This window comes from Odocoileus virginianus, chromosome 26 (genome assembly GCF_023699985.2).
Source record: "Odocoileus virginianus isolate 20LAN1187 ecotype Illinois chromosome 26, Ovbor_1.2, whole genome shotgun sequence".
Classification (NCBI taxonomy): Eukaryota; Metazoa; Chordata; class Mammalia; order Artiodactyla; family Cervidae; genus Odocoileus; species Odocoileus virginianus.
The window spans coordinates 42,600,956-42,613,342 of NC_069699.1; the positions used below are offsets into that span (position 1 = coordinate 42,600,956).

The 12,387-nt window shown below is 43.2% G+C and overlaps 1 protein-coding gene across 3 annotated transcripts in view; it reads right to left on the reverse strand.

Annotated features, from left to right (window-relative positions):
* CACNA2D3 (calcium voltage-gated channel auxiliary subunit alpha2delta 3) overlaps positions 1–12,387 on the reverse strand; it is an 848,944-nt gene that overhangs the window by 148,575 nt on the left and 687,982 nt on the right. For 2 of the 3 annotated variants that reach the window (XM_070455901.1, XM_070455900.1), the window contains 5 exons: positions 10,023–10,068; positions 9,767–9,864; positions 7,511–7,604; positions 4,476–4,571; positions 848–969 (listed from right to left, as the gene is read on the reverse strand). In XM_070455901.1, coding sequence (XP_070312002.1) covers positions 848–969; positions 4,476–4,571; positions 7,511–7,604; positions 9,767–9,864; positions 10,023–10,068 — 456 coding nt within the window. The remainder of the gene's footprint in view (positions 1–847; positions 970–4,475; positions 4,572–7,510; positions 7,605–9,766; positions 9,865–10,022; positions 10,069–12,387) is intronic. The other variant, XM_070455902.1, reaches the window with a different exon arrangement.

Genomic DNA, 12,387 nt, shown 5'->3' on the forward strand with positions numbered 1-12,387 from the left:
TTTACAATGCGCAATACAGAGCCTTATACAGAATGAGCACTAAAACTATCAGACACATGAAACAGAGATGGTAGGATGGCATCACCAACTCATGGACATGAGTTTGAGCAAGCTCTGAGAGATGGCGAAGGACAGGGAAGCCTTGCGTGCTGCAGTCCATGGGGTCGCAAAGAGTCGGACATGACTGAACGACTGAACAACGAGATAAGAAAAAGCCAAGGGCAACTGAAAAGCCTTTCCAGTTTCTCTTGCTTCTAAAACTGGTTGAAATAACGTAATGTTCAGTTCTCCTTTGGAGGGAGGAGACCTTAGCATTTTTTTATAATATCGTAAAACCTAAAGACTAGAAGGATCATTGGCTACATGCCTCTCATTGGTCACTGCAGCTCCCTGTCAGGAGAGCAAAAAGCTACACAAAATCTTAGTCATTACTTTTGTGTGTTGATTTAAATCAGCTCTGTTGAGGAATTGTGGGCCTCCAGAGTGATGTGACTTGCTGAAGATTCTGGCAAAAGATGTTATGACTGTGTGAATTTTCTCTAAGTAGGACCATGACCACATTTTAGATTAAAAAAAAAAAAAATCTACTGAGACGTTTGTACGCAAATTCTATATGGTACAAAATAACAGTCCTGCTTCCTGGCATGTGTTTTGCAGAGTCTGGTCAAGTAAAAATGTCCTTGCACTTGGGGTAACAACACTTACGGAGCTGGTCACTGGTTCAGGCGAGACCAATATTCAGCACTGGCTCTCCTGGCTGCCTCCAGGATGCTCCCTCACCCTCTGCATGCAACGCTCAGGCCAGCAGGACCAAGGGACAGAGCCAGCCTCCAACAAGGGCACCCACCTGTGCTGAATGGGATCGAATAGACGAAGCTCCCTGGGATCTGCTCGGCAGCTCTTCGGTACCAGAGAGGGAAATGGTCTGCATTAAAGATGTTCTCCTTGTCTCCTGCTTTCAGGAAGTCCCTTGAAATAGAACGGAATAAGAGCATGGCGCCACTGAACAAGGAAAAGCCAGACACAAGTACATCCCAGCAACTTCTGCTGGGTAAAACCAGTGTTGCTTTTAGAACGCTGACCTGATTTTTCTCTCTACAGAGAGGACCTGTGTAGCATGCACCCCAGATTACTCAGAAATATCTTGTATAACCCTGCAGTCAGACTCCCAGTGGGTGAAATGATTTTTCCTAGTATACCTGGTGAACGAATAGTCTTAGCATCTGAAGCAAGCAAATGAAGTCTCCAGAAATCCTATCAGAAGACCAAACGGTCAGAAAGCTTTCTCTTGCCTTAAAATTCAGACACATAGATACATATCTTTGAGAGGATCAACATCTTAAATAGGTCTCACTCTTCTTACAAAAAGTGTAAAGAATGTAAACTGGGTTCATGTGAGAATCTTTGCTGCTTCTTTCCTTCCCTCCCTCTGTATTGTGTGTTAGTTGCTTGGTCGAGTCCAACTCTTTGCGACCCCATGAACTGTAGCCTGCGAGGCTTGTCTGTTCATGGGATTTCCCAGGCCAGAATACTGGAGTGGGTTGCCATTCCCTTCTCCGGGGGATCTTCCCAACCCAGGGATCAAACCTGGGTCTCCTGCATGGCAGGCAGATTCTTTACCACCTGAGCCACAAGGGAAGCCCTTCCCTCCCCATTCTCCAGCAAACAGGACTGCACCTACTTCTGGATATGAGGGGCTGCTGTGGTGTTGGGTGAGACAGGTCTAAGTTTTAGGCAGAGCTGAATGATCTCGAGCGAGTTACTTGGGTTAGTTACTGAGTCTCTTAGCCCCATTTATTCATCTATATAGTGGGAATAATAAAATCGGAATCATATAACACCATGTGTGAAAGGAACTATGTAAGCTGAAAGTGGCTCACACAAATATGTGGGCAATCTTAAAGCTCAAGAGTTTCTTTCATTGTCTGTGGTTTAAAAGAAAGTTGTGAAATGGTCATCTCTTAGACTCAGAACTGACTTAGGACTTAAGGGGAGAACAGTACCCATACTGTGGAGGCTGACATCACTGGTTACTACATGTATACTAGTACGTGTGATCCAAAAGGCCACACTGAAAGCACAGAATATATGGCTAATATTTGGGATGACAGCAGGTTATAGGGGCCAGGAACTATACTAGATACACTTCCAAAATCATGTGGTGGGGATAGGAGCTAGAACCTCAGTGTAGGAGCCTAATATCACTATAGGTTAGCTCTAGCATGGGGATTTTATATTATCCAAACTTATTCCCAATACTTTGAACTCTCTTTAACAAAAACATAGAAATTTTAAACTCTTTCCAGCCCTGGCTAATAGTGTATCCAAATAGGGGGGATATCAACAAATACCATTTGATTGGAGGGGGTAGGCAGATAGAAGATCCTAAGACAATGCAAGCCAAGGTTCCTCTATATGAATCAATGATAGGTGTTTCCTGAAGACAGAAGGGTTATCATTTCATCCATCCAGATATCCAATGATCATTAACCCATTTTTCAGATGCAGTGAGTGAGGTGAGCCAGACTGCAGGTGAGCCAACAGTCTTGAGTGTGGTCCTGCCATCTTTCAAATCCATCACAATCACCTAAATATGAGATTAGCAAGGTGTTAGGATGTATTGTTGTTAGTGCTTTCTTGTTTGTCTGTTTATTTGTGTCTCAAAACACATAACAGGTTTTCCTTCTGAGGATTAGAAAGTCTACTTCTGTGTCTTCCTTCACCTCTTTGGATCCTTAAATGAGAAGAGGATGTGTATGCTGACACTTCTAGTCCTTCCGAGGAACTTGCCTTCTGGTAAAGTATTTGTCTCAGGATACAGGGGCTTTGCTGGGGACTCAGTGGTAAAGAATCTGCCTGCAATGCAGGAGATGTGGTTTTAATCCCTGGCTTGGGAAGATCCCCTGAAGAAGGAAATGGCAACCCACGCCAATATTCTTGCTTGGGAAATTCCAGGGACAGAGGAGCCTGGTGGGGTGCAGTCCATGGTGTCACAGAGTGAGACACAACTTAGCATCTGAGCATGCAAGCATGCATGCACGCACAGGTGTAGAGAGGACTTGAAAAGAATCAAGTCATGACTACAGTCAGCTTCATAAATGACAAACTTGAGGAGTTGAGAAAGAGCCTTCACGTGGGAATTAAAAGCCAGTCCACAGAACAACCACAAATCTATGGATCTGTCACTTACAGATGTGGTTTTATAAGATGACATGGTTGGTGTCCAGGACTCATGTAACAGACACAAGAGCACAGCTAAACTGGACTTAATGGTACACAGTGCTCCTGACAGGCCAACCCCTCTCAAATCACTGCACACCCAGTGCCTCCACTATTCCCACCATCCCTGCAGGTCGGGATTTGTGAGGTCTGGAATCACAAACACACACTTGGCAAACTCTGCACCTTAGACTCCACTCATCCCTGGCCTAATAATGTCTCTTACTTCAGAGAAAAGAAACTAAGAAAATTTATTAATAGGTTCAGGAAGGACTTCCCAGGCTCATACCAGCTCTGGCCAAACACCAATTTAAAGAGTTAAGACCCTGGGACTCTGAAGATACAGGGCTTGAACAGTGTTGGTTTAAATGGCATCTGGGTACTGAAGTTGGTGACACTCAGCCCACTGTCCATCTGGTCTCTTTAGAACATGGAAACACCGTCAAACCGAGGGCCACCAGAATGCCCAGTCCTGGCTGTGGGGCTCTATAGGCCCTCGGACTCTGAGCTGAGGCACAAGGGTTTACTAAGGCATACACAAATACACACCAGAATTGAAACACTGCTTCTCAGACAAGCAGAAATTCCTCAGCAGAGCTGCAAGACGGCTGAAAGCCCTCTGGTCATCTGTCAGGAGTTGAGTGAGTCCTTCCTCTGGCTGCTCCCCCAGGAGCCGCACCATCTCCAGAGTCCTTAAGTGACCCACCAGGGCGGGAGAGGACTCCAGGACAGTGGACAGATGCCAACAAGTGTGAAGAACAGAGTTGCGGCAAGGTCAACAATGGGCAGGTGAACACACACATTTTATATTTACATTTCAAGTCGCACAGTTGTGTCTGACTCTTTGCAACCCCATGGACTATACAGTCCATGGAATTCTCCAGGCTAGAATATTGGAGTGGGTAGCTTTTCCCTTCTCCAGGGGATCTTCCCAACCCAGGGATGGAACCCAGGTCTCCTGCATTGCAGGTGAATTCTTAACCAGCTGAGCCACAAGGGAAGCCCAAGAATACTGGAGTGGGGAGCCTGTCCCTTCTCCAGGAGATCTTCCTGATCCAGGAATCAAACCTGGGTCTCCTGCATTGCAGGGGGATTCTTTACCAACTGAGCTATCAGGGAAGCCAAACACACACACACTGTGGTCCCCAAAGGAGAAGAGAGAGGGAAAATGTCAACAGGTCTGAGTTTTGTTTCCACCGCTGCTGGAATCAATGAATGATATGAATGCCCCTTTCATTATCCAGCTCCCTACTTACTGATTGGTGAGCTGCTCTGCCCCAACAAACAGGTTGATTCTCGAGAGGCCTGTGCGAGTGCCAAGGAAGGCTACCTCCACACCCTTGTCTGAATTCCTAAAACAGAGCAGCACAAGTCAGGCGGATTCTGTCCGACAGTCAGCAGATAACAGCTTCTGCATTTTAAAACTCATGGAATGTTGCATGAAATAACAGCATTGAAGCCTGAAGTTTTGGTAGAAATTACAGAAACACACACACACACACATATACACTGGATGCAGACTCTGATCCCTTACAAAGGTTTTCATGGTAATTTTTGCCAGAAAAACTATGAAGTCTATGACCTAGTTTAGTGGGCATAAGAAAATGCACCCTGAAAGATAAATAAACACACCTTTATCTCAAGGTTCTGGGTGCAAGCTCAGAAAGCAGGCCAACTTTGAGGAGAGGAAGGAAAGCCTTAGAGCTAGGTTTCTGCACTTATGCTACCAAGTCCACTCTTGGTCCTGAGATCATCAGTGAAATCTGCCATTAGCAAAAACCAGCAACTGAGCCACTGATTCAAGTCTGTAGTATCCCATAGCCTGAAAACGTTTAGAACTTGAATGCTTCACCTTTCAGGGGGCACCAACATGGAAGTTTTACCCTCACCATCAACCTCAGAAGGATCAGTAATGAAAAGACTTCTGTAAAGAGTCCGACGGGAGGCCATGTGTAGGAACTCTAAGGAAGGCCTTAGCAAAGAAAACTCATTTGAAGATTCACTGAACATTTTTTTTCAACAGTCAAGGTAAATTTTATGTTTGAACATGTTCTTCAGGCTATTCTCAGTGCATACTTCTTCAAAACAAAGCAAATAGTCTTTTGCCACAAATATACAATTTTATTCTACCAAAAAAGTATGAAGAGAATACTGATTCTTGAGTTTGCTTCCTTGCCCTAGATGCCAGTAGCAATTTGATTCAAAGCTTTATCCATGTCATCTTCAATATAAGATCATTTAGTTACTTGATCTCTGATGGTTGTCAAAGTGGTCAATACTGCTTTTAAGTATTTAAGGGATGAATAAAAACCAACACTATGTATTAGTTTCTGTTCATAGCCTACACCAAGTGGGAAAGCCAGGCTGCCCAATCAGTAACAGATGTGGACTACAAAGCAAGCTACCATTTTGGAAATCTTTAGCATCTGTTAGGGGTGAATCAGCAATCTTTGCACAGGATTTTAAGTTTCCCAAGAACCTAAAAGAAACCTTTCCACTAGAGAATGCAATCACAGAAAAGGTTCTGACTCTTTCCAAATCTCCCAGGGAATAAGATTCATGCAGGTAAGCAGTCCAAGGATACCCCCCAAATATAATGAGAGTAGCTAGTTATCACTTTTGGACTCCAGATTCACGTATTAAACTACCTACCTTACATTTTTTCTTAGGAGTCATTTTAACCTTAAAATGTCTAGAAAAGAATTCTGTCCATGTCCAGTCCCAAACTTGCTCTTGCTTCCTTGTCTCCTGACCATGGAAATAGCATGACTATCTACACAGGTATTCATGTCATAAACCTGAGAATGATTCTTGACAGCTCAGCCTCCCTCCCCTCACACTGTGAACTCATCACCAAGTCCTGGGGGTTGTACTTTCAAAGCATGCCTCTCATGCATCCCTTCTCTCTGTGCCCACAGCCACTGCCTTGGTCCAAGTGACAAATCCCTTGAACTGCTACATATATATATATATGTGTGTGTGTGTGTGTAAATATATATATATACATTTACCCTCATTACACTCTATTATCTACATATCATCATAAGGATTTTTTAATGCAAATCTGATGATCTACTTCTTAAAATCTTAAAATGTCCTTAAAATTCTTCAGGGATTTTCCAATATTCTGACTATAAAGTCCAAAATCCTTAACCTGATTCCCAATGTTCTAAACCATCAGGCCCCAATGAACCCTTATCTCCTGACATCTTCCAGCCTATCCTCTACATTTCAGCTCTGCTGGCCTTCTTTAAATTCCTCAACCATCCAAATAGCCTCTTACCTCAGGGTCTTGCACATGCTGTTCCATTTCTCTGGAATTCTCCTGTGGAACACTTGAACTAGCTCCATGTCACAAAAGCCTTTCCTTTCTTCTATCTCCACTCTAGGTCTTATTACAGTCTACATGTCTAATTTTTCCTTCATAATTATCACAATTCTCAATCACACTATATATCATAGGCACCACGATGATAAGGACTATGTTTGGTTGAGTTATTTCCATTTCACCAATACCTGGCCCAGTGCTCGTCACATAACAGACATGCAATCGATATTTGATGAATGAATGAATGAAAATGAGAGCAGAGTGAATGACAGACCTAATAGAGGAGAATAAACAAAAGGGAAGATAAAAGAAGGAGAGGAACGAACAAAGAATAAAAAAGGAGAAAGAACTGAATAATATACAACATGAAGGCAAAGAACAAAAGGAACTTTTTAAAAAATTTTTAATCATTAACAGCCTACTTAAAGTAGTAAAATAATGGTAATAATAATAATAAGCTACTGAAGCACTTCTCACCCTAGTCTTTGACAACAACTTACATGGGTTGCCCTCCTCCCCCTACATCCTCCACTTCAGAAATAAAACCGCAGAGTTATATCTGACACCCTAATGGAATAGAGCTCTCACTTTCCTGTCCTCCTCACAACCTAGCCTGGCCCAGATCCCAAGTTCCCTCCAGACTGTGAAGGAGAGGGAGCCATGGCAGGGCAGGAAGCAAAATGCTCCTTCCGCCTCCCTCTCTCTCGGAAGTGTCACCCTACCTCAGCAGACCAAATTTCATGTAATGTTAAAATTCAAACAAATTATATGTCAAACTCAGGAGCTTGCCATCCAAGTCAGAGCCGCTAATCTGCTCTAGCTCTTGTGGTTTGGAGCTTTGGGGAAAATTAAAGAACTTTAACACCAGCCTCCTAAAGCAGCTTTAGTTCTTTAAACCATAACCATATTTCGGACGGCTTGTGGGGAAATGGCCATGAAAAGGGGACACGTGCAACCACTTACTCAGATTTGTTGAGGGCAAGGCTGGTCCAATAGGCTTCAATGGGAGCACTCACCACAGCATCAAAAAGGACTTCCTGTATCAATTCTTTATCACCTGTTGGGAAGATCAGACTTGAAAAGATGTCTTTGGCTGGACCCCAAACTACAGCATGAGAGGTGCTCACCAGGCTCATTTTGCAGTGTCTGCAGGCTACTACCTCCTACGGTGTGTTGCTGTGTTAACTGCCCCCCAGGTGAAAATATGAAACAGCTCTGACACCTGATACACCATAAGACAAGGGACTCCAAAGCATCGGGACAAGACGATAGTTAAGTTGAGAGTTCTGGGTGTCTCACACTTCAAGTTTCCGCTTTCCCTCCCCATCGAGTAGTTGATGCCATAGACCAGCAAGCCAACTCCGGGATTTGGAGATTTGGAGATTGGAAGGCAGCACTCCTCAGAAAGTTTGCTCTTTTCATCCCATTTCTGCCCTCTATCAAAATTTGAAATGCTTCAGGGCCCTGATCTTTATTGTAAGGGAGAGGGATATGATAGCTAATCATTTCTGGGACTCTTTATTTTGTGACTTCTTCCATCTAAGCTTTTATTTATTTATTTATTATTTTCATCTTAAAGTGGGACATCCATCCTTATCCAGATGAATTCTTGATAGAGCTCTGTGGAAGAGGATGAGAAATCAGGAGGATATCATGAGTCTAGCAGGGGTATCATAAAGCCCTCCAGCTTTATCACCTATAGCAGGCCAGTCCTCACCATGGCTGATGACCAAGAAGATGGTACAGCTTTGCTGTAAAAGCAAAACCTGGAAACAGCTCATCATGAAATAGACAGTGAATAAATTGAGACATAGTTACATAGTAGAATACCACACAGTAATTCAAGCAAATGCATCAGAGCTAAATGATCAACACCAATCTCAAAAATATAATGTATGATGAGTGAAACATAGGTTGTAAGATAATATATATTATACAATATATATAAATTTCAGTATACAAAGTAATGAACATAATGGCATATAATGGATATGGATACATAGGTATATATGTATATATTTGGTGTGTGTGTATATATATATACATACATATATATATATGTATATATACATACATATATGTATGTATATATATATATTACACAATGCACAGGAATGATGAATAAATACAAAGAGGTAATTCTCTCTGAGAGGGAAATGGGCCCACACAGGGGCACTCAGGGTCTTCAACATTATCTTTGATGTTTCATTCCTTAAAAAGTACCTGCAGCAAATATGGCAAAAAGTTTAAAATTTGACAAAGCTGGATGGTAAATGTAAGTGCTTCTTTATATTAGTATTCCACTTTTGTTTCTTAAATATATCACTCAAAAAGGCAAATAAAACAAAAAACTGAGTTCACATGATGTCCATCTGATCCTTTCTCTACCAGAGCATATCCCAAAAAGTAAATCCATTTCATGAAGATGAGGTTTGGATGTGGATAATCTTACCCCTCTCATAGGGCTGTTAGGTTTTTCTGTAAGATAACACATGCAAAGAACTTTTCATACCACTAATAAGTGGTATCTGCTAGGGGTAGGGACGAGTGCCATGCTCGTTTCTGGTGAATCCCTTGTGCCCAGACTTTAGCTACCGGAACTAACCAACACAAACCTGTGTTTGTGCAGGGGACTGCTCTTGCACTTGGTGAGCACCAGGCCTGCTGTTGCTCTCTCCTGACCCCACGCTTTCTCCCCATGCACCAGCTACTGGCCATTTCTGATTCACCGAGCTCCCTTAGAGGGCACTTGGTAGGAGGAAGGGCAGCAGAATGTACACTGCAAGAGGCAACATGTCATAGTGGCAATCCCACTCTGGACAGAAACCAGGAGACATAGAGCATGGCCTTGGATGAGACAAGTCTTATTTTCAGTCCTTGTGTCTCATTTGCAAAATAAGAGAGTAGCTGTTGATAGTCTCCTCCCAACTGTAACATTTTCATCCTACTTAGGTGCTTGACTAAATGGATTGGTAATAGGACACATCCAATGTGAAGGGTTAAATTGGGATTGGGGATCTGCATGACTCTTGACAATCCACATTCTTTCTCCTGTTCCTATAGGAGGCAGCCATTTGGCTGGATTTCTTGTGACTGATCACCTTTGTCAAAGCAAAGCTTCCTTTTAAAACTGAGAAGTATAGTTTTGAATTCATCCACACCTCCCTCCACTACCCAACTGCCACATGCACAAACATATGCATTTGAAAGCACACTCACATTGGAGCAGAGGTTCTTTGCCTTTGAGGTAGAGTTTAATAGCTTCTAGCTGAGACAGATGACGGTGCTCTGGGTGTAGGTCAGTGTTGCAGTAGGACCTAGGAATGTGACATGGCCCAAAACAAGAATGTGTACATATTTATGGCATCACTTTTCTTTGCCTTTGAATCAGGAGAACTGGTCAAGGAAGTACAGGCAACTTGAAATCAAAGAGGACAATAAATAGCAATGCTGAGAAGGACTGTTTCATTCTTACCATTCATCTGCCAAGGACACATCAGGGTGTTCTAAGTCATGCAGGCCTGGAGGTCAAGGAGAAGGGCATCATGAGTATGTATTATATGTGTGGGGCATTGACTCCCCGCAGCCTCCTCTAAGCTTCAAATGTTCTAGGGTTATGGCCACGGGGAGAGGGGGTTAAGAGTAGACATCAATCCCAAAGACATCTGCCTGGGAAAAGGGACCCTCACATAGGAAACACTTTTGTCTCAGGTAGAACCGCCCCCAACTTCCACTTCATTCAGCCACTACTGCAACTTCCCCAGACAGAGTCTCCCAGAAAAGACTTAACTCCTTGAAGATAAATGATGCACCAGTGAGTCCTGGGAAAGAAGCTTAGCACAACAGTGGAGACACCAACTTTGGAGGCCCATACAGTTCAGCCTGAGTCAGGAACTTGAGTGGGCCACTAAACTCCTGTGTGATGTCAGCAGGTTGCTTTACTTTTCTAAATGTCAGTTTCTTTTTGTGCAAAACAGTAATAATCATCATCCCTAAGGGACAGGTGGTTGTGAGGGTGCAATTTTAGGTTGAATGGTATGAGACCACCAAAACTCAACTGGTTTTAACCAGCAAAAACTGCTAGGTGATACAGGATCCTAAGTAGAAATGAGTCGTCAGTCTGGAGAGGTAGCTAGGAGCACTGAGGCTTGCAGGGAATTGGAGAGGGTTTATAGAATGCTTGAGATGCCCTAAGTGTATGAAACCACTCTTTCTCCTTGTCTCTTTATGTGACTCACTTTTATGGGTCATCAGCAGACACACACTTCTAAGTGACCACCTCAGAAACCCCACTGATTGAGAATGGCAGTCTCCCTCATGACCAATGATATCTTACTGCACTCAGGAGTCCAGTACCCTCCTCAAACACAAATGTGCACAATAAACAGCAAAATACTAGAACTGGCATCACACACTCTTGTTTGATTTCATAGTTAGTTGGGAATAAATTATACAGAATATCATGCTATATGATGCAAGTGGCCATATCCTGGCTCCAACACCTACTGGTGGAATGAGATTGGGAACGTCACTAATAGTGCCAAAGGTCACAGACTACAGGAGAGGGTTGAATGGGATAGTGATTAGTCCCTAGGGCAATCCATGCATCAATACATGCTTTCTTCCCTTTTTTGCTTCTTCTACTCCTCCCTCCCTCCCTTCCATTCTTCCTTCCATTTATTTATGGAGCATCAACTATGAGCCAGGTACTGTTCTAGGTCTAGAGCCTTGAAAACATAACAGAGACCAAAAGAAAAAGCACTGATTGTCTCATGATATTTACTTTCTAGTGGCAGAAAAGAGATAAGAAAATAAAGTTAAAATACATAACGTATCACTAGTGAGGACTATGAAGTTAAGGGAGAGAATGAAGCAAGCAGAAAGGGTACCAAGGGATGGGGAGGGATGAGGGAGTGTCAGTGTTACTGCTGGAGGACGGGATGCTTCACTGAGACAGTGACTTTAAGCAAAGACCTGCAAGAGTTACTCCCTGGGAGTAACTGAGGTGCTCGTGGCAGAAGGAATCACGGGTGCAGAGGCCCTGAAACGGGATCCCGCCTTCCTGGAATTCTATATATATTTCTAGTTTTTGTTCTCATCAGTCTTCATCTACAAATCTCTCTCTGCCTAGAACCTAAAGGGAAGATCTTTTTGACTGATTCCTCTCTGAGCTCCTAGACCACCAAGGAAATATGGCTGTTCTCTAAATCTCTCACCTCCAATTTAGATACTCCTGACAAAATCACATCTACTCTTGATTGATAATGCTGACAATAATAACATTAGCTCTAACTGACTGAACAAGTACTGTGTACAACATATCTGTATCAAGATACGTGTGTGTGTGTGTGTGCATGCATGCATGCACATGCGCTCAGTCATATGCTCTTGGCAACTCCATGGACTGTAGACTGCCAGGCTCCTCAGTCCATGGAATTCACCAGGCAAGAATATTGCAGTGGGTAGCCACTCCCTTCTCCAGGGGATATCCTGACCCAGGGATTGAACCCATGTCTCTGGCATTGCAGGCAGATTCTTTACCATCTGAGCCCCCAGGGACTGTTCTGACCATGAGCTATTTCCTCACCTTGACCTCAGATAGCTTAGATGTGAATTTTCTGTCTTCATGAGCAGGACATCTACAGAGTCACACATGGCTCATGGAGCCAGAAAATTAAAGAAGTTTTAAAAAAAGATCCCTGAGAATACATCCTGTTGAGTATCTTGGTCAAATCACAAAGTTGCCTGTTTTTTTCTTGCCTGTCTCTAGGAAGAGGGAGCACATACTTGATTACCTCTGCAGTGGGGATACTCTGAGCTTTGTCTGGATCAAAATGACC